The sequence below is a fragment of the Aquarana catesbeiana genome, linkage group LG09 (assembly GCF_042186555.1).
Source record: "Aquarana catesbeiana isolate 2022-GZ linkage group LG09, ASM4218655v1, whole genome shotgun sequence".
Classification (NCBI taxonomy): Eukaryota; Metazoa; Chordata; class Amphibia; order Anura; family Ranidae; genus Aquarana; species Aquarana catesbeiana.
In genome coordinates, this window is record NC_133332.1 from 61,334,111 (window position 1) to 61,360,124 (window position 26,014).

At 44.3% G+C, this 26,014-nt stretch overlaps 1 protein-coding gene across 1 annotated transcript in view; it reads right to left on the minus strand.

The window, feature by feature from the left end:
- The window catches only part of LOC141107720 (cytochrome P450 2G1-like), a 55,180-nt gene that overhangs the window by 22,874 nt on the left and 6,292 nt on the right, over positions 1-26,014 (minus strand). The window contains exons 3-4 of the mRNA XM_073598641.1: positions 14,870-15,019; positions 5,430-5,590 (exon numbers count right to left, since the gene is read on the minus strand). Coding sequence (XP_073454742.1) covers positions 5,430-5,590; positions 14,870-15,019 — 311 coding nt within the window. The remainder of the gene's footprint in view (positions 1-5,429; positions 5,591-14,869; positions 15,020-26,014) is intronic.

Consider the following 26,014-nt stretch of genomic DNA (forward strand, 5'->3'; position numbering starts at 1 on the left):
TAGGGTCCCTGCCTCCTGAGGGAAAAGTCCTTAGGGGTGTCATATTATTACTGAATTCTGTTGGTGACATTAAAAAGTATCCTGTCTATTTATCGAAACATGGTGTGTTGGTGATATCTTGAATTGGACATGCATTGGTGGCGCCATCCACTATTTTACCACAGCATCCCAGCAAATTACTGAGTCTCATTGCTAATTGGAGTGACCTGGACCATTTGGCGGAGATTTACTAAAACTGGTGCACACAGAATCTGGTGCAGCTGTGCATAGTAACCAATCTGATACTAACTTCAGCTTGTTCAATTAAGCTTTGACAATAAGGGTCGGTTCACACATGGGCAACACGACTTTAGCGCGACTTTGTACCGCGACTTCAACGCGGCTTCAGCGCGACTTTAGCGCGACTTCAGCGCGACTTCAGCGCGACTTCGGCAAATTACGAGGCGACTTGAAGTCGCCTCCATGACAGGCGACTTTGCCTGTGGCCAATCACCTCTCTGGGAGGGAGGGGGGGAGGGAGGGGTTTTCTCTGCAAAGTCGCTTGACTTTACAGAGAGATCCGACTTGCAGGCGACTTACATTGAGTTGAATGGGTACAAGTCGCCTACAAGTCGGATAGAAGTAGTACAGGAACCTTTTCTGAAGTCGGAGCGACTTCAGTAGTGTCAATTAAGACGCTCCCATTGCCTACCATGTTAATCTAAATACAAAGCGACTTGGGGCGACTTGGGGCGACTTGAGGGCGTACAAGTCGGATCCCAAGTCGCCCCAGTGTGAACCGACCCTAAATCCTAGAAGCTGATTGGTTACCATGCACAGCTGTGCCAGATTCTATGTGCCCCAATTAGGCCGGGTTCACACTAGGGCGACAAACGCTCATTATGTCGCATTACGTGTGAAAATCAATTTTTCCCTATGGGAGCCGTCTTAACTGGTCCGACAAACGTCTGTCCGACTTTGAAAATGCTCCCTGTACTACTTTGATCTGACTTTGATCCTACTTCAGCCCATTGACTATCATTGAAGTCGGATCAAAGTCGGATCGCCGTCTTGCATGATCCGACTTTGGCATGCGACTTGTGCTCAGATGATCTTGAGGGGGAACTCTGCGCCAAATTTTAAATAAAAAAACAGCATGGGTTCCCCCTCCAAGAGCATACCAGGCCCTTGAGTCTGGTGTGGAATTTAAGGAGAACCCCTTACGTCTTATCCGAACCCCTACCCCCCCTGAACCGTACCAGGCCGCATGCCCTCAACATGGGGGGGTGGGTGCTTTGGGGAAAGGGGGCACCCTGTGGCCCCCCCACCCCAAAGCACCTTGTCCCCATGTTGATGAGGACAAGGGCCTCTCCCCGACAACCCTGGCCGTTGGTTGTCGGGGTCTGCGGGTGGGGGGCTTATCGGAATCCAGTAGCCCCCTTTAATAAGGGGGCCCCCAGATCCCAGCCCCCCACCCTATGTGAATGAGTATGGGGTACATCGTACCCCTACCCATTTACCTGGGGGGAAAAAAGTATCAATAAAAAAAACACACTACACAGGTTTTTAAAGTAATTTATTAGGCAACTCCGGGGGTCTTCTTCCAGACAGCAGTGGGGTTTCACACACAACCCAGTGGCTACAGCCACTGGGTTTGTGTGTAAAACTGACAGGCAGACTCCTTTCAGGTGGATGCATTCGGGTGGCTGCGCTGCTGCCTGATTGCCGACACACCCCCCCAAAACTGGTGACCCCCACCCCCCTCACCATGCATTCCAGACTTCGCTTGCCCATCTGAGGGCCCTGGACCAACATGGCAGGTGCCGGTGGGTAGAGGAGAGGGAGAAAATCAGACACCCATCCGCTCTCCTCTCCTTCTTGCTGTGACCCAAAAAGCAAAAGTCTATGACATTACTTCCAGGTCAGCCTCTGGATGTCCCTAGCTAGTTTAGGCAGAAGGGGATGTATTTCAGTGTGATCTGCATTGCAATACATTCAGTGGAGTCCAGAGGAGACATGCAGGGTCTTTTGGACCCTGCATGTTTCATTAAAGAGAAGCTGTCACCTAAAAATCATCACATGACTTTTTGTCCACTATGTTATCAAAAAAAAAAAAGTTGAGCAAAAAAATAATAATTATATTTAAATTATAGTTACACCGAAGCACATACAATCCCCCCAAAAAGTTTTTTGAGGCCCCCACCCCTACATGTACACTAGAGGTGCGCATCTTCACTGGTCTCATGATTCGATTTGATTACGATTATCCTGTCAACGATTCAATTTGATTCTGCAATGCATCATGATGCATCACGAGCACTTCCCATGTGCCATTTATTTTATTTTATCTGTTCTTAAAAAAAAGACAACACTCTCTGCATGTAGCAAAGTCTAAACACAGCAGACAACTTGCAAGACTGCAAACATGGTACAAGAGATGGTCAGAGACTGCAGACATGATACAAGAGATGGACAGAGACAGCGGACATAGTACAGGAGATGATCAGAGACTGCAGACATGGTACAAGAGATGGTCAGAGACTGCAGACATGATACAAGAGATGGTCAGAGACTGCAGACATGGTACAAGAGATGGTCAGAGACTGCGGACATGATACAAGTGATGGACAGAGACTACAGACATGATACAAGAGATGGTCAGAGACTGCAGACATGATACAAGAGGTGGACAGAGACTGCGGACATGATACAAGAGATGGTCAGAGACTGCAGACATGATACTAGAGATGGTCAGAGACTGTGGACATGATACAAGAGATGATCAGAGACTGCAGACATGATACAAGAGATGGACAGAGACAGAGACTCAACACACAGTGACACCGAGTGGCTGGGAATGATGTCAGCGGGAGTCAGGAAAATAGGGCATGGCTAGCGCCCACAGCTCACTTCGGCTCCGATTGCAGAGGCAGGGCTCAGCACCTTTCGGCTGCTTTCGCAGCTGATGCCCACGGCTCATTTTGGCACCGTTTGTAGTGGCAGGGCACAGAGCGGATGACGTCATCCAAAAATCGATCATTTTGGTCGTAGCATCTATGATGAATCGCGGATGGCCGAATCACGATGCATCGATGCTGCGATTAAATTCAACACCCTAATATACACACATACGATCCTAAACACATGCGGAGGTGCCTATGCGTCAAAACTTTGATTGTGATACACACGTTACATACCGCCGCACACACCGGAGTGAGAGGAATAATAGTAGCACAAGACCTCCTCCATAACAGTAAACTGATAACCTATAGATGACTTTTGAAGCGTAAATAGGGTATTGAAGTTTACCGCCATTTCACGGGCGCACGCAAATTTGAAGTTTGACATGTTGGGTATCTACTATATTTACTCAGTGCAACCTCGTCTTTTATATTTTGCCAAACATTTGGATAGTTTATTGTATTTGTTTGCCCAAAAATTCACTTTAGTGTGCTTTTTACTGAAAATTTGTGTTTCCTAGACCTTTGCGGTAACATCAAGTGACATAAAAAATTGGAGCTACCACTATTTTATTTTCTAGGGTGTCTGCTTTCAGAAAACATATAATGTTTTCTTTTTTGTAATCGTCAGGCCTAAAATTATTTTTTAAACATGTGTGCAAAAAATGCAAAAATGGCTCTGGCAGCTAAAAATCTTGTTCGTATGTAATGTATCATGTATCAGTGGTGTATCATCCATGTGTGCAAGAAAAGAAAAGGGGGGCCCACTGTGCTCTGCGTAAGACTGCACACATTGAGGAGACAAGACTGAGTTGTTGCAGATGAGTCCTATCACTGCCGTTGCTTGGCTTCTGTCACAGTATACTGTGTGATTCACACTCACACACATATCCTACTGCTGCCTCGGAGCTGCAGGCATCTATCCGGGAGCGGGTTTGTCATCACTGGGAGTGGGGTGATGATGTCATCCTAACCAAGAGCCGAAGAAAAAGGAGAACTATGACAGACTGATGGGGAGGGGGGTGTAATCATTGCACTGGGGGACAGACTGCTGCCCCTCATGTAATGTCCCCCCATGTAATGTACCCTCCTGTGCCCCCATGTAATGTACCCTCCTGTGCCCACCATGTAATATGCCCTGCTATGCCCCATGTAATGTGCTCTCCTGCCCCTGCATACTGTACCATACGTACCTCCTGTACACTGCCCTGCTGACCCCTATATTTTGCCGTGCTGACTCCCTGTGCTCTGCCCTGCTAAACCAATGTTCTCTGCCAAAGGGACCTCTTGTGCTGTGCCCTGCTGACCCCCTGTACAGTGATTATTTCAGATTTGACCCAGAATTGCGCATTTGTGCAGAAAAAGCAAGCAAGTATTACATTAAAAAGGCACATTTTAATATTTATTTGAATATGTAATGCTATATCTAAAAATAATTGTACTGTCAACAGCTCGCTAATTACACCAATGTTCTGTGAGCTGTAGATCTTAATATTATTTCAATGGTTTCCCTGAGATCTCAAACTTTTTTCTAAGGGCTATTCCAAGGTAACAAAGTTAAGAAACTCAGCAATATATTGTACATTACATACTCCTGCACTACATACTGTATACTATACTGTATATTACAGGCTCCTGCACTATATACACTATATTGTGCATTACAGACCACTGCACTATACTGTATATGCTATATTGTACATTACACACTCCTGCACTATATACAATATATTGTACATTACAGACTCTGTACTATTAACACTATATTGTACATTACAGACTCCTGCACTATATACACTAAAAATGTTTATTACATACTTATTCACTGTATACACTTTAATGTACTGTAGCACCCTCTAGCTAGTGTGCTAGATGTAAATAGGCTTGTTGGTGTAGGAAAATTAGTTTGGCTGAGAGCCAGGTCTGGGTTGAATCTGGGTCAGGGTTGAGTGACTCAGAGAGACTGGCCTAAAAGTGCTAATATAGTGAATACAGCCCTAGATCTAAGCAATTGGTACCTAATGCATTCTGCCAACAAATACCACATACCAAAGTCTTGATCTCTTTCTGAATGTAGCCATAATCCTAACCTTTGGGCCTACCTTGGTTTTTCCATTAGATTGAGGTCCAACCACATGGTCCAAATACCAAAAGCTCTTTTTTCTATTTCTAAAAGCATGCACATAAACATACTTTTTTATGTTTACGGAGGGTTAAAGTGCAGTGCCTTCTAACACAGTTTAAAAAAAAAAAAAAATCAAGTACAGCCTTTTGCTAGTTTCTCCAACAATGGTCGCCCAGCAGTTTCTGCTGCTATCCATAGATGTAAATACTGAGTCTGACCAAAATAAAATGCATCATGTGATAATTATTTAATTTTTCTAAATAACTTTTCACATTAAAAAAAGGATCATTGATTTATAAAATGCACTTCAATGGCAAACACATTGCAGCTGTCCAAGATTGTATTCCTGCTTTGCCTCTATTCACCTGACCAGATATGGAGTTCATACTTCCAAAGATCTCTCTGATATATTTCAGAAGGGTCATAAACTTCTCGTCTTTATAGTCATATCCTTTTCCGAACACAACAGAGCAGATGACATTGGAGACGGCTAATCCCAGCAAATATGTTGGGTCAAATGGAGTGTCTGTGAAAAAGAAAAAGTTTGTCGCTCTTAAAAGGGATACATCATCATATAGGCTTGAGTTGAAGAAGGTGAAAGCAAGTGCGCAATACTGTACAAAAATTCCTGACAACCCAGCTCTGCCAGGCAGCAAGAGGACCCTATTGTTTCTAGTCTAAATCTAGTAACAAGGCAAATCTGTATCATGTACAGAAAGAAGTCATCTCATACAACATTCACAAAATGTATTTAAAATAATTTGTTATCTACCAAATGATCAGATAGAGAGTAACTGCAATTTACTAAACAGGCACAGTGTTAGAAGCAATAATGCAACCAGATTCAGGATGGCAGAAACATGCCTATACTGCAGAAGAATGAAAGCTACACAAACATGGACTCTTCCCCAGCCTTGCCTCTTGTCCCTGATACTGGGCCTACAGTCATATCTCAAGATACTGAACCTAGTGTTTCGGCTGACCCATCCCGCATGTCCATGCTGGAGATGGCACAAGTAGAGATAATGGACACTCGACCAATAAATACTGATGGTCCATCGAGTGCTATGTACTCCTCTGGATCTGATCCTAATGATAATTCTCATTTTTCTATTGTTCACTCTTCTGTTCCCCTTTATACGTCTCTCCCTCCTCTACAGATCAACCCTAGTAACATCTCAAGCTCTCCCCCGTCTACTGATTGTCCTTTTTTAGTTCACAGCCCTCCTCGGACAAACCCGGGAAAAAGAAAGTTCACCGGAGAGGTTGCAGAGGGGGACGAAACAAGTCCAGAAATCTACCAACTGAAGTTCCGGAAAATATAAAGATTTTTAATTTATCCTCTCGAATACTCTCTACTGCAGACATCAGTCTCCTTAGCAGAGGACAAAATTTTGCCCCCATTAATAAACCTAACCCTTTTCTGTTGTTTAAAGATCTCAATAGATACATTCGAAACCTTACCCTCAAGAGATTCTTTCAAGCTAAATCCTCTAAACCAGGGATGTCCAAACTACGGCCCTCCAGCTGTTGCGGAACTACACTTCCCATGAGGCATTGTAAAACTCTGACATTCACAGACATGACTAGGCATGATGGGAGTTGTAGTTCCTTAACAACTGGAGGGCCATAGTTTGGACACCACTGCTCTAAACCCACTACAGCTAATGCTGATCTCATTTCTAGTGTCCAGCCTAATTCTTCCCCTGACGTGTGTGAGTATGATTGCGACATAATAGATATGTTGGAGTCTCATACAGAGGAAGATGATATGCTTATGCTGCTTACACAGCATCTGGCTACTTCTCCCCCTATAGCACATTCATCGTTGAAACCTAAATCTGTTTTTTACCCTGCTCAGTCCAAAGGACCCTACCTTGAGAGTTTCTACAAGGTCGTCTATGCCGACTTTGTGAAACTCTGTCAGTCTTCCTCCACCATCCCTGCTCATGTTCACAATCTCACTGTCGCAGAAACAAAAGCATTAGATACTCTGATTCATGCTACTGATATTGTGATTAAATCAGCGGACAAAGGAGGAGGTATAGTCGTCCAAAACAGGGACGACTATATCGCGGAGGCATATAGACTTCTTTCAGACAAGACCACGTACACTAAATTGTCTAAAGACCCTACCAACGAATTTGCCCTCGAAGCCAGTCGTGTGGTTCAATCTGCCCTTACTAGTGGAGTCATTACCAAAATGGAAGCTTCATTTTTTCTAAAAAAACTTTTACCAGGTACCTTATTTCTACCATCTGTCAAAGGTCCATAAAAATTCCACATCCCCTCCTGGCAGGCCGATTGTGGCTGCTATGGACAGTGTAACCACCGGTCTCAGCCAATACATTGATTTGTATCTACAGCCCATAGTTCAGCAACTACCATCTTTCATCAGATATGGACTGCATTTGTTGGAGCTTCTGGCACCTTATAGGTGGGAATCTACTTATACGTGGCTTTCTCTGGACATCACGTCCTTATACACCTCAATTCCACACCAATTTGGCCTTCAAGCACTGGAATTTTTTCTAGCTCAAGATCCTATGCTAAATGCTAGGCAGGCTACGTTTATTTTGGAGGCCACTGATTTCTGCCTGTGTCACAATTATTTTGATTTCAATGGCGATTTTTTCTTACAGCTGCAGGGAACCGCCATGGGAGCTAATTTCGCCCCTTCATACGCTAATTTGGCCATGGGCTATTGGGAGAAGAATTACATCTGGTACAACAATCCCTATTCAGCCAACATTGTATTTTTTGGGCGATACATCGACGATATTATCGTGATTTGGGATGGCCCTGTTGATTTAATTTCCCTTTTTGTAGAACATTGTAATCGTAATCCATATGGACTGGCTTTTACCCATGTTTTTGACTCCAATACTCTAATCTTTTTGGACTTAGAACTAAGCCATAGAGATGGAAGTATCATTGCCCGAAATTATACCAAACCAACGGCTGGCAATTCCTACTTGCACTTTCATAGCTGCCATTATCCCAAGTGGATTAGAAATATACCGAAAGGGCAGTTCTGTCGCCTCAGACAGAACTGCACCCGTGATATTGATTACGCTGCATCTAGTGTTTCTTTAACCTCCCTGGCGGTTTTCCCGAGTGTGGCTCGGGGTTAAAATTCAGTACCATTAGCGGTAACCCCGAGCCACACTCGGGATCGCATTGCAGGATCCTGGGGCGGCGTTACTTACCTTGTCCCCGGGATCCTGCGATGTCACCCGCAGTGTCCGAGGGCTCCGTCCTCCTCTGAAGCCTCTCCGTGCCAGGCTCCGTTCCCTGCGAGCGGCGCGACGCACGGGGGCGGAGCCTGGCGGCAAATTTAAAAAAAAGTAAAAATCATAACACATACAGTACTGTAATCTTACAGATTACAGTACTGTATGATATGATTTCACATCCCTTTTGTCCCCAGTGCTTTGTCCTATGCCCTGCATGCAGTTTTATGTGATATACACTGTTCTTTCTGCCTGGAAACTGGAGATTGTCCATAGCAACCAAAAAGTGTCCCTTTACGTCAAAAGTGGCTTTAGATCAGCTAGAAAACAGTGATAGTAAATTAGAACACTTGCAGAATTGAGCGATAGTGAATTGTGGGGAAATTTATTTTATTACTATTTTTTAAAAATTTTTTTAATTATTTATTTTTATTTATTATATTATAATTTATGTTTTTGTGTTTCAAACTTTATCATACCCGGGATATCTACTAGACTCTGGTTTGGACAGATTTAAGTGTGTTATTGTTAAGATTTACAGACCTACAATATAAAACGCCAAATTTCCATGCAAAATAATTGTACCGCTTTCAGCACCTAAAATCCGAAATAATCATACCGCCAGGGAGGTTAAAGAAAACATTTGCAGAGAAATCATATCCTAATGATTTGATAGATGAAGCATGCACCTACTACTCTAAAGGCAAACCCGTGAGACCCAAAAAAAGCGAAATTGACCACTCCACGAGATTCATTACCACCTTCCATTTTCAATACAGGAAAATGGAAAAAATAATGAGCAAACATTGGGATATCCTATTACAGGACCCTCTTTTGAATACCATTCTTCCTACCAAACCCAGAGTCACATACCGTAAAGCCCCTAATCTAAAGAACAAAATTGCTCCCAGCAAACTACCAATCTCATCATCCAGTCAGTCCACAAACCATTCTATCACTTTAATACCTCTAGTCGGCATGTTTCAATGCAAAAAGGTGCTGTGTAAAACTTGTCCCTATATCACACATGGACAGAAATCCTTTTTTTGTAAGGGCAAAACGTATCAGCTGGACCAATTTTATAACTGCTCCTCTAGCTTTGTGGTGTATGCCCTTACTTGCCCCTGTGGTCTCATTTATGTGGGCCGAACCATCTGCCCTCTGAGACAGCGATTCGGACAACATCGCCGACTCATAGAGGGGGGTAAGGACATGCATAGTGTCCCGCGACATTATGCAGAATTCCATAAAAAATCCACCACTGGCCTCCGTGTGTGGGTTATTGAACAAATTTCCGAATGTTTCACTGCAGCAGAACGTTTCAAAAAGCATTGTGCCAGGGAGACTTTTTGGATCTATACTCTCGACGTTCTTTCACCTGGTGGCCTTAACGAGAGTATAGAAATTTCTACTGTTTTATAAAAGTTCCACAAAAGTTTTTTAAACATCAGATATCTTCTTATACACCATTTTCACATAGATGTGTGTGTGTTCACACACATATATTCACTCAATTTATTTTTTCTTTAGATTCATATTCTGCCCTCGATATTGTGCTACTTTTAGATATTGATATTGTGTGTGGTTTTATTACTATTATTAAACCACTACTAATATCAACTTATTTTCTAGATATGGATACGTTAGTGGAACAGGAACATCTTACTATAAAATATAGGTATATTCTATATGAGCCTCTCCACCTAACATGTCTAATAAACATGTATTTTTATAGTCCCAATATGTCTGGAGTTCAGAATACATATAATATATTCATTATAATATATTCATTATCATTATATTGTTTATTTATTACTTTTTTATTATTTACTATTATTTAGACTATCCCATTATACTATTCATATTCATCTATTCCCCAGCTAGGGATGTTTATTCCATAACCGTAATATACTTCTTTAAATATATTTCCATCTTAAATAATTGTATACTTCATGGGAGCCTTCTCATCCAACATCCCTCACTTGATACCACACACTTTTACTCCCAGGGCCAATGCTTCCTTTGGTCTCATCCAATTAAGCACGCAGAAATACCTGCTTTTTTCCTCTCCATTCTTATTATCAGTACTTGTAATGTTTATTGTTTTATTGTTTTATAGTATCATGCAGTCTGTTTTTTTAATATCATTTTTTATCCTACTGTATGTCCGTTTGGTGTTTCTTTTGATCTTTACCTATGTGTATTTTGTATTTTCATCCTGGCCCCTCCCCCTGATGGACTATATAATATCCCTGTCTAACATCACTCCCCTATGCTTGATAAAGGAGTGCCGCTATCTCCTCCATCGATAACGAGCTATCTCGGAAACGCGTTGCACAGGAGTGACGTCACAGCTCGGCGCCACAGTGTTTGCGATCCAAGCCTCGTTCTGGCTCCGATCACACGGCCGTGCTCTTACTTCCATCACGGATGCCGGACGAGACTTTGGGACACACCGCTCTACATTAAAGTACCAGCCTGGACGCCCTCACCCTCTCTTCCTGGAACCCACACCACCCTAGACGGCTCCCCTGCTCTCCTGTTTGTGGTGTGTTTATGGACTACAACATTGGTTCAGTGCAGCTCATCTTCAGCCTATGAGAGGTGATGTTAGTGCATTCGGACTTGCTGTCACTTGTAGTCCTCCGCTCCTTCTTGTGTCATGAGATGTACCTGAGATCAACACTTCAGTTTTACATGTGAGTGGATATTGTTTTTAATAATAAATTTAATCTGATACATATTCAGTGGCGCCCCTCTTCCTTGTTTTTTTCTAGCATATTGGACCTGGCTTTTTGGTTCTTTCTGGCGGCTGCCTTGAATGACTCTTATTCCACCCATATATATGTCACATATATGTTTGTATGGATCCTGCCCTTGTGTGCATAGGCAATGGTATATAAGGTATTTTGTATTGCGCCTCCTTTTACTTGTCTTATTGCCTCTGTCAATCAATCAGGTTAACGTGCCTGCATAGCATAGTCTCTATAAGAGTATTTTACAAGAGAGAGACAAGCTAGGAAGCACCACTTCAGTAAAACAGTAGAGAACAGGGCTACTTGTGATTATTCTCATAAATATCATCCCTCAAGTCCAGGTAGCATTGGCAGCACAGGTGCATAGTTGGAGGAATCCAAGGCCAAATGGTGATCCTGCTGGAAGTGGAATACTAGAACTGGTAGCGATCCAGAGAAGCTGAGTCTTCTGAAGAAGCTGTGTGTTATTAGGTTCTGGCCTGGCTACCTGTTCACCAGTTCTGACTGTGGAGGGCCTCTCACCTGACTGCAGATCATGTACTCAGCTAACTCTGTCTCATCAGATGTGGTCTCTCTGAGCTGCCGAGGGATGGAAGGTAAGGAATTGTTACTCCCTTGGCATGTCCAGAAAGCAAGGGAGTTGTGGGAAATGGACACTCCACTACATGTACGTTCCTAACCACTTCCTTACCACACCATAGCCAAAAGACGGCTACAGAGCAGCTCTCTTGTTCCAGGAGGATGTTCATGGATGTCCTCTCATGAACGAGCTTCCCGCGCGCCCCCTGGGGTGCCTCACCAGTGCCACTTATCAGTGCCCATCAGTGTCAATCAGTGCTGCCTCATTAGTGCTGCTCCATCAGTGCCACTTATCAGTGCCCATCAGTGCTGCCATATCAGTGCCGCTTACCAGTGCCCATCAGTGTTGCCTCACCAGTGTCGCTTATCAGTGCCCATCGGTGCCACCCCATCAGTGGAGCCTCATCAGTGGAGTCTCATCAGCAGTACCTCATTAATGCACACCAGTGTAGCTTATCAGTGCCGCCTCATCAGTGCTGCCTCATCAGTGCACATCAGTGTAGCTGATCAGTGCCGACTCACAGTGTCCATTAGTGCAGCCACATCAGTGCAGCCTCAGTGCAGTGCATTAGTACAGTACACATCAGTGCAGCCTCATCAGTGCCTATTAGTGCAGCCTGATCAGTGCCTATCAGCACTCATCAGTGCAGCCTCATCAGCACCCATTAGTTCAACCTGATTAGCGCCCATCAGTTCAGCCTGATCAGTGCTCATCAGCTCAGCCCCCATCAGTACAGCCCTATCAGCACCCATCAGAGCAGCCTCCTTAGCACCTATCAGCACAGCCTCATCAGCACCCATCAGTTCAGCCTGATCAGCGCCCATCAGTTCAGGCTGATCAGTGCTCATCAGTACCCACCAGTGCAGCCCTATCAGCACTCATCAGACCAGCCTTCTCAGCACCCATCAGCACAGCCTCATCAGTGCCCATCAGTTCAGCCCGATCATTGCCTATCAGAGCAGCCTCATCAGCGCCCATTAGTACAACCTTAATTGTGCACCTCAGTGCATCCTCATCAGTGCACATAAAAAAAAAATCTTAATTTTCCAAAGAATTGCGGAAAAAAGATACAACTTTAAAAAACTCACTATGCCTCTTACTAAATACCTTGGATTGTCTACTTTCTAAAAAGGGGCCATCTGATCCCTCCTGTAATGATTTGTATTGTAAGTGTACTGTCTGCCCCCATGTTGTAAAGTGCTGCGCAAACTGTTGGCGCTATATAAATCCTGTATAATAATAATAGTAATTTGGGGGTATTTGTACTTTCCCTACATTTCAGGGCCTCAAGAAATTAGATTAGGCCATCAGTACATCACATTGATCAAGCATAGTTTGTAGACTCTATAACTTTCACACAGACTAAATAATATACACTGATTTGGCATATTTTTTACCAAAGATATGTAGCAGTATAAATTTTGGCCTGAAGAAAAATTTGCAACATTTTATAATAAAAATTTTTTAAAATGTGTTTTTTTTTTTCAAAATGTTCACTCTATTTTCGCTTATATCTCAAAAAAAAAAAAAAAAACAGTAGTGATTAAATACCACCAAGAGAAAGATCTATTTGTGTGATTTTAAGTGATAGACCAACACAGGTGGCACATAATTGTGAAATGGAAGGAAAATTATAAATGATTTTCAATTTTTTTTAACTAATAAATATCTGAAAAGTGTGACATGCATTTGTATTCAGCCCTCTTTACTCTGATACCCTTAACTAAAATCTAGTGGAACCAATTGCCTTCAGAAGTCACCTAATTAGTAAATAGAGTCCATCTGTGTGTAATTTAATCTCAGTAGAAATACATCTGTTCTGTGAAGCCCTCACAGGTTTGTTAGAGAACCCTAGTGAATAAACAGCATAATGAAGGCCAAGGAACACACCAGACAGGTCAGGGATAACATTGTGGAGAAGACAAATAAATATCCCAAGCTTTGAACATCTCATGGAGCACTGTTCAATCCATCATCCGAAAATTGAAAGAGTATGGCACAACTGCAAATCTACCAAGACATGGCCGTCCACTTAAACTGACAGGCCGGGCAAGGAGAGCATTAATCAGAGAAGCAGCCAAGAGGCCCATGGTAACTCTGGAGGAGCTGCAGAGATCCACAGCTCAGGTGGGAGAATCTGTCCACATGACAACTATTAGTCATGCACTCTACCAACCTGGCCTTTATGGAAGAGTGGTAAGAAGAAAGCCATTGTTGAAAGAAAGCCATAAGAAGTCCCGTTTGCAGTTTGCGAGAAGCCATGTGGAGGACACAGCAAACATGTGGAAGAAGGTGCTCTGGTCAGAAGAGACCAAAATTGAACTTTTTGGCCTAAAAGCAAAACGCTATGTGTGGTGGAAAACTAACATCACCCTGAACATGCCATCCCCACCGTGAAACATGGTGGCTGCACATCACCCTGAACATGCCATCCCCACCATGAAACATGGTGGTGGCAGCATCATGTTGTGGGGTTGCTTTTCTTCAGCAGGGACAGGGGCACTGGTCAGAGTTGATGGGGAGATGGATGGAGACAAATACAGGGCAATCTTAGAAGAAAACCTGTTAGAGTCTGCAAAAGACTTGAGACTGGGGCGTAGGTTCACCTTTCACCAGGACAATGACCCTAAACATACAGCTAGAGCTACAATGGAATGGTTTAGATCAAAGTATATTCATGTGTTAGAAAGGCCCAGTCAAAGTCAAGACCTAAATCCATTTAAGAATCTGTGGCAAGACTTGAAAATCGCTGTTCACAGACACTCTCCATCCAATCTGACAGAGCTTGAGCTATTTTGAAATGAAGAATGGACAAAAATGTCACTCTCTAGATGTGCAAAGCTGGTAGAGACATCCCCAAAAAGACTTGCAGCTGTAATTGCAGCGAAAGGTGGTTCTACAAAGTACTGACTCAGGGGGGCTGAATACAAATGCATTCCACACTTTTCACGTATTTATTTGTAAAAAAAATTTCCTTTCACTTCACAATTATGTGCCACTTTGTATTGGTCTATCACATAAAATCCCAATAAAATACATTTATGTTTTTGGTTGCAACATGACAAAATTTCAAGGGGCATGAATACTTTTTCAAGGCACTGTAAGTGCCCAGTAAGCAAGTGGTTAAGGTACAAAGAAAAGAAAGGAAACCAATCAATTTGCTTTTATTTTCTACTATGCATTTGAGGAATGGCAGCTGAGAATAATGACAAAGTTACCTCATTTCTGTCACCTACCTTTTTCTTTTATGAATTGCTCTCTCAGGTTTTGAGCCTCTTCCTGAATCCTCTCTTCAATACTTCTCTTCCCCATTCCAAAATTTCTCAAGGTCATTAAAGAGAAGCGTCTCATCGTCTTCCACCTTTCTCCATTACTCATGACAATCCCTAGAACATTGCAGGTAAGTGTTTGTCTACAGACTGCACTGGCCACAAACTTCTGAAATCTGGTTAAGTAAATAGTCTGGATGCATCTCCTGGGACTAGACAAGTGGCCTTAGTTCAAAACATGTGAATTAGAACAGATCTATTGCCTTACGAAACCACCAGATTCTGGCTTTCTTTCTTGAAATTTTAATGAAAATAAATCTAACTTGAATATTTTTGGTTATTTATTACAACCCAGTCACCATTAAAGCAGATCTGTCACCAAATTTATTTCTTGCAGCTTAAAAAAATACTATTAACCAAAATGTCCCACTGCTTGCAAACGATTCTGTGGTCCAAGTGGGTGCAGAAAGCCCCAGGTGCCCTCTTTCGCTCCACACACTGCTTGCAAACAGGAAGAATGGGGCTCACACCAATGACATCCTGGAACTCCAGTCATGTTTATTGAGTAAAGATGACAGACAGCACACACTGCACATCTGCCACCTCAAGCCACGCGTCTAAGGTGTTTCACCCATGACAGGGATAGTAGGATGGCTTGTGGTGGGAAGTGTGCAGTGCAATGTGTGCTGTTTGTCATCTTTGTTTGCTCAATAAACTTGACTGGAGTTCCAGAACTTCATCAGTGTGTGTCCCATTCTTTCTGTTTAATAGAAGTGTGGTAATGGCTGCAATACCCATCTCCTCTATGGCACTGTACTCTGGGGTAAATCTATTACAATACAATATGTCTTCCTCAAGGCTGAATAACGGCCTTCAGAACATGCTGTGAGCAGGGCGGCATGGACCTGATTCTTCAAGGGGCACTCTATATTCACAATATGGTGATACAGAGAGAGGTTCTAACATCATCATGTTAGCACCACTCTCTGCATTATTATGGGCCTCCCACCATTGGAGAAGAAGCAGTAAATATAAACTGAGGGACTCCTGGGAAAGGGAGGGGGGCACCATGGGCTCTAATAGTGCTTTTAAGGAGTTGGCATCTCAAACCTCTTTTGTGCATCCCTCTGATCTTCATGTGACTTTTACTGAGGGTTCAGGTTTCCAGGCTTCAGTTCTAAGCTCCACCCTTAAAGAAAGCACCACCTCATCCATTTGTTCAATGACAGTGGCCAATAGGGATGCTCCCAGGGAGATGGTGAATGGGTGGATCCAAGCTGTGGGCACAGAGTTTGGCTTTAAAGTTAAAGAATTCTGGCTTTTAGTACTTTCTGGATAATAAAGTGGTTGTAAACCTCAGACATTAAATATCAACAAAGTATATCCTTCTCTAGTGTGTACTTGTCTCAATCTAGAGCACTAAATGTAATTTCTCTCTGCTGCTTCATTCCTCTGCTATCGGCATGAAGTACTTCTGACAAGTTTTCCTGACCCCAAGAGAAAAATGGTGACAGAGGAGGGCTCAGTCTGTGATTCACAGCCTCAACTCTGTTCCTGTGTGCCGTATGAAGGGGGGTGTGTCATTTCCCTCCAATCAGCTCTCACAGCTCTCCTCACTGATGTAACTTTAGCTCTCCTGCTTTTTAAAGATTTTTAAGTATCGGAGTTTGTCGCCATTCCAGGAGTGTGCGCAATTTTAAAACATGACATGTTAGGTATCTCTTTACTCAGCGTAACATCATCTTTCACATTATACAAAAAAATTGGGCTAACTTCACTGTTTTGCTTTTTTTTACTTCATGAAAGTGTATTTCTTAAAAAAAAATTGCATGTCACAAATACAGTGTGACATAAAATATTGCAATGATCACCATTTTATTCTCTAGGATCTCTGTTAAAAAATATATATAATGTTTGGGGGTTCTAAGTAATTTTCTAGCAAAAAACACAGATTTTTAACTTGTAAACAACAAGTGTCAAAAATAGGCTTAGGCTTGAAGGGGTTAAGGTAACAGCAGGTGCATTGTGGTACCTTCTCGAAGGCTGTCTACTGGCTTTAAACTCCAGCTTTGCTCTTATTGCATACTTAACACATCGGACCCCTGTGAAACCTGACAATCACTGTAATAGTCGGAGCAATTACTACAATAACTGTCAACTTCCAAAGTAGTCCCTCGGGTGAGAGATGTGCCTAGCTGGACCAATGTAAGTATGCAACTAGAGCTGCATGATTAATCATTAAAAAATTGCTATCTTGATTCAACCTCCCTCACGATCCTAATCTGGCATTTCCACGGTTCATGTAACAAATGCAGAGCCGTTCTCTCCTCAGAGCTGTCAAAAAAAAAAAAAGCTGGCAAATGTTTATTAACATTGCTTAGCGCTGAGAGATAACTATAAACATTGTATCATTTGGTTCTTTTAGATCAGGGGTCTCCAAACATTCTAAACAAAGGTTTATTGTCCTTCAGACTCTAGGAGGGCCGGACCTTGGCCAGCGGGACAGGAAATTTTCCTGGTATTAGTGGGAGTAAACATTTGGTATAAGGGGGAGGAATACATAGTAGGTGAGACTGAAAAAAGACACGTCAAGTCCATCAAGTCCAACCTATGTGTGTGATTTTTATGTCAGTATTACATTGTATATCCCTGTATGTTGCAGTCGTTCAGGTGCTTATCTAATAGTTTTTTTGAAACTATTGATGCCCCCCGCTGAGACTACCGCCTGTGGAAGGGAATTCCACATCCTTGCCGCTCTTACAGTAAAGAACCCTCTACGTAGTTTAAGGTTAAACCTCATTTCTTCTAATTTTAATGAGTGGCCACGCATCTTGTTAAACTCCCTTCCACGAAAAAGTTTTATTCCTATTGTGGGGATGAGCTTGGAGTTCGAGTCGAACCCATGTTCGACTCGAACATCGCATGCTCGACCGTTCTTCAAATTGCGAACGATATGGGCATGCAGGGGGTTTAGTACACGCCCCACACTATATAAGGCCACCTGCGTGGCGGCCTTGTGTAGTGTGTTGCAGTGGCGGAGAGAGATAGACAGAGAGACAGTGTCATTTGATTTAAGTTAGAAAGAGTAGGCAGGCAAATCAGCTAGCTGCACTTGCAGTGTATTGTGTATATATATCTATATATGCATCCTAGGTGTTGTATATATATATATTAATATATATATATATATATATATATATATATATATATATATATATATATATATATATATATATATATATATATACACTGTATTCAGTTTAGCTAGATCAGTTCCTGTTATTCTCTTCCTACTGACAGGCAGGCAGGTGTTTTTACAGTATTTAAAGCTACCTGAAGAAAATTGCTGGTGTTCTTCTGATCCTATTAGTACCACAGCAGGCAGGCAGCTACAGTATTTACAGTTAGTGTAGTGCGTCCTCTGCACAGTGTGCACCTAAAGCTACCTGAAGAAAATTGATGGTATTCTTATGATCCTATTAGTACCGCAGGCAGCTGCAGTATTTACAGTTAGTGTAGAGCGTCCTCTGCACAGTGTGCACCTAAAGCTACCTGAAGAAAATTGGTGGTGTTCTTCTGATCCTATTAGTACCGCAGGCAGCTGCAGTATTTACAGTTAGTGTAGTGCGTCCTCTGCACAGTGTGCACCTAAAGCTCCCTGAAGAAAATTGGTGGTGTTCTTCTGATCCTATTAGTACCACAGGCAGCTGCAGTATTTACAGTTAGTGTAGTACGTCCTCTGCACAGTGTGCACCTAAAGCTACCTGAAGAAAATTGGTGGTGTTCTTCTGATCCTATTAGTACCACAGGCAGCTGCAGTATTTACAGTTAGTGTAGTGCGTCCTCTGCACAGTGTGCACCTAAAGGCTACCTGAAGACAAATGCTGTTGTTCTAATCCTATTAATACCACAGGCAGGCAGCTACAGTATTTACAGTTAGTGTACTGTGTCCTCTGCACAGTGTGCACTTAAAGCTACCTTAAGAAAATTGGTGGTGTTCTTCTGATTCTATTAGTACCACAGGCAGGCAGCTACAGTATTTACAGTTAGTATACTGTGTCCTCTGCACAGTGTGCACCTAAAGCTACCTGAAGAAAATTGGTGGTGTTCTTCTGATCCTATTAGTACCGCAGGCAGCTGCAGTATTTACAGTTAGTGTAGTGCGTCCTCTGCACAGTGTGCACCTAAAGCTACCTGAAGACAATTGCTGTTGTTCTGATCCTATTAGTACCACAGGCAGGCAGCTGCTCGACCGTTCTTCGAATTGCAAATGATATGGGCCGTCCGCGCCAAATTCGAGTGGCGCATCACAGCCCATAATTTACTGCGGCATCGCAGTGCATTGCTGGCTGATGATTGGCCAAGCATGCACTATGACCCGCATGCTTGGCCAATCACAGCGCCGTCTGTACAGAGAGCCGTAATTGGCTCAGGGGGTTTAGTACACGCCCCACACTATATGAGGCCACCTGCGTGGCGGCCTTGTGTAGTGTGTTGCGGTGGCGGAGAGAGATAGACAGAGAGACAGTGTCATTTGATTTAAGTTAGAAAGAGTAGGCAGGCAAATCAGTTAGCTGCACTTGCAGTGTATTGTATATATGTATATATATATATATATATATATATATGCATCCTAGGTGTTGTATATATATATATATATATATATATATATATATATATATATATACACTGTATTCAGTTTAGCTAGATCCGTTCCTGTTATTCTCTTCCTACTGACAGGTAGGCAGGTGTTTTTACAGTATTTAAAGCTACCTGAAGAAAATTGCTGGTGTTCTTCTGATCCTATTAGTACCACAGGCAGGCAGCTACAGTATTTACAGTTAGTGTAGTGCGTCCTCTGCACAGTGTGCACCTAAAGCTACCTGAAGAAAATTGGTGGTGTTCTTCTGATCCTATTAGTACCGCAGGCAGCTGCAGTATTTACAGTTAGTGTAGTGCGTCCTCTGCACAGTGTGCACCTAAAGCTACCTGAAGACAATTGCTGTTGTTCTGATCCTATTAGTACCACAGGCAGGCAGCTGCCGTATTTACAGATAGTGTACTGCGTCCTCTGCACAGGGTGCACTTAAAGCTACCTGAAGAAAATTGCTGTTGTTCTGATCCTATTAATACCACAGGCAGGCAGCTGCAGTATTTACAATTAGTGTACTGTGTCCTCTGCACAGTGTGCACCTAAAGCTACCTGAAGAAAATTGGTGGTGTTCTTCTGATCCTATTAGTACCACAGGCAGGCAGCTGCAGTATTTACAGATAGTGTACTGCGTCCTCTGCACAGTGTGCACCTAAAGCTACCTGAAGACAATTGCTGTTCTTCTGATCCTATTAGTACCACAGGCAGGCAGCTGCAGTATTTACAGTTAGTGTACTGTGTCCTCTGCACAGTGTGCACCTAAAGCTACCTGAAGACATTTGCTGTTGTTCTGATCCTATTAATACCACAGACAGGCAGCTGCAGTACTTACAGTTAGTGTACTGTGTCCTCTGCACAGTGTGCACCTAAAGCTACCTGAAGACAATTGCTGTTGTTCTGATCCTATTAATATCACAGGCAGGCAGTTGATTCTGCTAGCTGCAGTATCAGTACATATATACATCCCAGCTTTGTGCAGCTACATCTCACTGCAGGCCATTAGTATGTCTGGAAGGCCAACAAGGAGAGACAGACAGTCAAAAGCCAATAAAAGTTCGCAAGCAGGCTCTGTGTCTAGAGGCAACAGTGCTGGTCGTGGAGACGGTGCATCCTCATCAGCACGTGGCTGTGGGACACACTTCTCCTTTTTTTCCCGCAGCTGGCCGTGTTGAGCCGCAACATGCGGAAGACTTGGTAGAGTGGATGACCACACCGTCCTCATCCTCCTCATCCTCTCTCACCCAGGCTCAGGGTACTTTGTCTGGCAAAGCAGCTGCCAACACGGCCTCTTCCCTCGGCTCAATGGCATCAGTCACTCCTTCCCTAGCCCCACCATGTCCTCCTGAGGAGTCCCCCAAACTGTTTGACCACAGTGTTGTGTACATGCTCCAGGAGGATGCCCAGCGTTTTGAAGGCTCTGATTATGGTACTCAGCTAGAGGAAGGCAGTAACGTGAGCCCAGAGAGAGGGGGTGCCCAAGAAGGACAGCAATCTGGCAGTCATGTTCCCCCCAGCTGCAGCATACTACCAGGTTTTCTCCAATGATGCGGAGGGAGGGGATGATGAGGTCACTGACTCCACGTGGGTGCCTGATAGGAGAGAGGAGGCACATCATCAATGAGGCAGGATGCCCTCCAGGGGCCAGCTTAAGGGCAGCACACCGACTGCATCACACCGCAGAGCTCCGAATGTGCAGGGCGCTGCTGTCTCTGTGCGTTATTCCAAAAGTTCTTTGGTGTTGGCCTTTTTTGTGACTAGTGCATCAGATCGCACTGCTGTTATTTGCAACATATGTCTCAAGCGTATCTCGCATGGCCAAAACATCCCCCGCTTGGGCACCACATGCTTGACCAGACATATGTCGACCTGCCATGCAGTTCGTTGGCAAGCGTACCTAAAAGACCCTCACCAAAGAACAAAGAGGACCTCTCCTTGCTCCTCATCAGCTGGGATCTTCAAATCCACTATACCTTCAGTCCTCTCTGAGACCTGTACTGAGAGGAATTAAGGTGTAGAATTAGGTGTGTCACAGCCAAGTACTTGCGGGCAATCTGCTATCGGTACACCAACGTCAGATTGTACCAGACAAATTTCCCTGCCCCAGCTGCTGCACCGCCGAAAGAAGTTCGCTCCCAGCCATCCACATGCCCAGTGGTTGAATGCTAGCTTGGCTAAATTGCTAGCACTTTAACTGCTGCCTTTTCAGTTGGTAGACTCTGTCCCCTTCCGTGAGTTTGTGGAATGTGTGGTTTCTCAGTGGCAGGTTCCCAAATGCCACTTTTTCTCATGGAAGGTGATTCCGGCTCTCTACCGGCATGTGGAAGGCAATGTCTAGGCCTCGCTGGACAGGGCGGTCAGTGGTAAGGTGCATATTACTGCTGACTCATGGTCCAACAGCATGGACAGGGACGTTACCTATCTTTCATGGAGCATTGGGTGACTCTGCTGGCAGCTGGGAAGGATGCAGGACAAGGTGCAGTAGTGTTGGAGGTTGTTCCGCCACCACGCCTCCAAAATGCTATTACTGGTGATTCTGACACACCTCTCTCCTCCACCCCCTCCTTTTCTTCTTTCTCCATGGCCTCTTCCTATGCTTTGTCCTCGGAGTCAGTGGTGCTCCGTAGGCGTTCAAGGGGCTACGCAAGTACGCAAGCCAAAAAATGCCATGTGGTGCTTGAGCTGGTGTGCTTGGGGGACAGGAGCCACACTGGGGCAGAGATTCTGTCAGCTCTGCAGGGGCAGGCTCAGAGGTGGTTGATGCCACGCCAGCTTAAGGCAGGAATGGTGGTTTGCGACAATGGCACCAACCTTTTCTCTGCCCTCCGACAGGGACAACTGACCCATGTGCCCTGTTTGGCTCACGTCCTTAACTTGGTGATGCAGTGGTTCTTGGGCAGGTACCCGGGCTTACGGGATGTCCTGAGGCAGGCCAGGAAAGTCTGTGTGCATTTCCGCCAGTCATATAATGCTAGTGCTCGGCTGGCTGACCTCCAAAAGGAATTTAACCTGCCCAAGAAATCTGTGACATGCCCACCAGGTGGAACTCAACGTTTGCCATGCTGCAGCGGCTGCACACGGAGCAGAGGGCCATCAATGAGCATCTGTGCGACTATGACACCAGGACAGTGTCAGGGGAGCTTGTTTTTTTTTCCCCATGCCAGTGGGCCATGATCAGGGATGCATGCATTGTCCTGTCACCATTTGAGGAGGCCACGAGGATGGTGAGCAGTGACAGTGCATGCATCAGTGACACTGTCCCTCTTGTCCACCTTTTGGAGCACACGCTGCGTGGAATAATGGACAGGGCACTTGAGGCAGAACAGAGGCAGAAAGAGGCAGACTTTCTTAGCTCTCAAGGCCCCCTTTATCCAGACAGTGTTCCTTCGTACCCGCCGATCACACAGGAAGAGGATGAGGAGGAGGAGGATTGTGTCAGCATGGAGTTGGCACCTGGCACTCAGCATCAGCAGCAGTCTTTAAGGGATCAGTCCCAAGAAACACATGGACTTGTACGTGGCTGCGAGGAGGTGGCTGTGGACCATGTCGTCCTTAGTGACCCAGAGGACTCCGGACCGAATGCCTCAGCAAACCTACGCTGCATGGCCTCCCTGATCCTGCAAAGCCTGCGTAAGGATCCTCGTATTCGTGGTATCAAGGAGAAGGACCAATACTGGCTGGCAACCCTCCTTGATCCACATTTTAAGGGTAAGGTTGCGGACCTTATCTTGCTATCGCAGAGGGAGCAGAGGATGAAACATCTTCGGGAGGCCGTGCAGAAAGCTCTGTGCAACGCGTTCCCAGAGACTGGGAGGTTACAAACCCCTGTTCCTGGACAATGTGTTGCTGAGGCTTCGGTCAGTCAAAGAAGGAGTGGTGGAGAAGGTGGCCATCTGACCGATGCGTTCAGACAATTTTTTAGTCCGCAGCCCCAAGGTATGATCGGTTCCAGCAACCATCACCAGCGTCTGTTTTACATGGTGCAGGAATACCGCAAGATCTGACTTGGACACCTTTCCCACCGAAAATCCTCTGGGTTACTGGGTCTTGAGGATGGATCAATGACCAGAGCTTGCACAGTATGCAATTGAGCTACTGGCCTGTCCTGCATCCAGCGTTCTTTCGGAACGCACATTCAGTGCTGCTGGAGGCTTTGTAACCGATCACAGGGTGCGCCTGTACACCCACTCGGTCGATCGACTGAACTTCATAAGAATGAATCAGTCTTGGATCACCACTAGCTACCAAGCACCTGATGCTGATGTAACCAAATAATTTTTTTTGAAATGTCAGATCCCTTCAAAACTGCCTATGCTGATGCTGAGTGACTATCCTGTTATGCTGAGTGATTATCCTCCTCCTCCTCAATGATCATGCTGATAGCTTGTAAGAATATTTTTGGTTCTGGGCACCGCCACCAGTGGCTAAGGCCCAATTTTTCAGCCCCTGTTTAACAGGGGAGTGTAATTATAATTTTTGATGCAATACTTTGCAGCAGGGCTCGTTCCTGCGCTCCAACTAGAGTATCTGTGAGGGGTTACAGTGTTGTGGCACCAGCACAGTGCCTAAGGCCCAATTTTTCAGCCCCTGTTTAACAGGGGCGCGTAATTACAATTTTTGATGCAATACTTTGCAGCAGGGCTCATTCCTGCGCTCCAACTACAGTATCTGTGAGGGGTTGCAGTGTTGTGGCACCAGTGCCTAAGGCCCAATTTTTCTGCCCCGTTCAACAGGGACATGTAATTACAATTCTTGATCTAATATTTCACAGCAGGGCCCATTCCTGCACCCACCAAGAGTAACTGTGAGGGCTTACAGTGTTGTGGCAACACCACCACCACCACCAAAGGCCCAGTTGTTCTGCCCCTGTTCAACAGGTGCATGTAATTACAATTCTTGATATAATATTTCACAGCAGGGCCCGTTCCAGCGCCCACCAAGAGTAACTGTGAGGACCTACAGTGCTGTGGCACCAGCACCACCACCACCAAAAGCCCAATTTTTCTGCCCCTGTTCAACAATGGCATGTAATTACAATTCTTGATCTAATATTTCACAGCAGGGCCCGTTCCTGTGCCCACCAAGAGTAACTGTGAGGGCTTACAGTGTTGTGGCAACACCAACACCTAAGGCCCCAATTTCTGCAGAGTATATAGGGCAGGCCCCTACTTTCAAACATCCAACTTACAAACGACTCCTACTTGCAAACGAAAGGAGACAACAGGAAGTGAGATGAAATCTACTCCTAGGAAGGGAAATTCTCTCCTGTAAGAGTTAATATGGGAAAAACGTGTCTCCTCTCCACTGATGCTTTATCACCAATCCTTGTTTCACTAAAAATCACATTTTCAAAAAACATTTGTCATTGGGACAGAAAGTGAGGTGAAATCTTCTGAAGAGGTGCACAGACAGCAAAACAAATGTTACAGGGGTGATAACCCTTCCCTACTCCTCAACCTCTGCGAACGTTCGAGTCCCATAGACTTCAATGGGGTTCTAAAGTTTGCAGATTCTGGTGCGAACTGAACCGGGGGGTGTTCGGCTCATCCCTAGTCACCAGTATGGAATTTGTAAATTGAAATCATATCCCCTCTCAAGCGTCTTTTCTCCAGAGAGAATAAGTTCCATGCTTGCAACCTTTCTTCATAACTAATGTCCTCCAGACCATTTATAAGCTTTGTTGTCCTTCTTTGTACTCGCTCCATTTCCAGTACATCCTTCCTGAGGACTGGTGCCCGGAACTGGACAGCATACTCCAGGTGCAGCCGGACCAGAGTCTTGTAGAGTGGGAGAATTATCGCTTTATCCCTGGAGTTAATCCCTTTTTTAATACATGCCAATATTCTGTTTGCTTTGTTAGCAGCGGCTTGCATGCCATTGCTGAGCCTATCATTTACTAGGACCTCCAGGTCCTTTTTCATCCTAGATTCCCCCAGAGGTTCTCCCCCTAGTGTGTAGATTACATTCATATTTTTGACACCCAAATGCATTATTTTACATTTTTCTACATTAAACCTCATTTGCTATGTAGTTGCCCACCCCATTAATTTGTTCAGATCGTCTTGCAAGGTTTCCACATCCTGAAGTTATTGCCCTGCTTAGCTAAGTATTGTCCACAAATACAGAGATTGAACTGTTTACCCCATCCTCCAGGTTGTTTATGAACAAATTAAATAGGATTGATCCCAGAACAGTACCCTGTGGGACCCAGTACCCACCCCTGACCATTCCGAGTATTCCCCATTTATCACCACCCTCGGAAATTGCCCTTTTGGCCAGTTTTCAATCCATGTACTCACCCTATGGTCCATGCCAACGGACTTTATTTTGTACAGTAAACGTTTATGGGGAACCGTGTCAAATGCTTTTGCAAAATCCAGATATGCCACGTCTACGGGCCTTCGTTTATATAGATGGCAACTCACCTCCTCATAGAAGGTTAATAGATTGGTTTGGCAAGAACG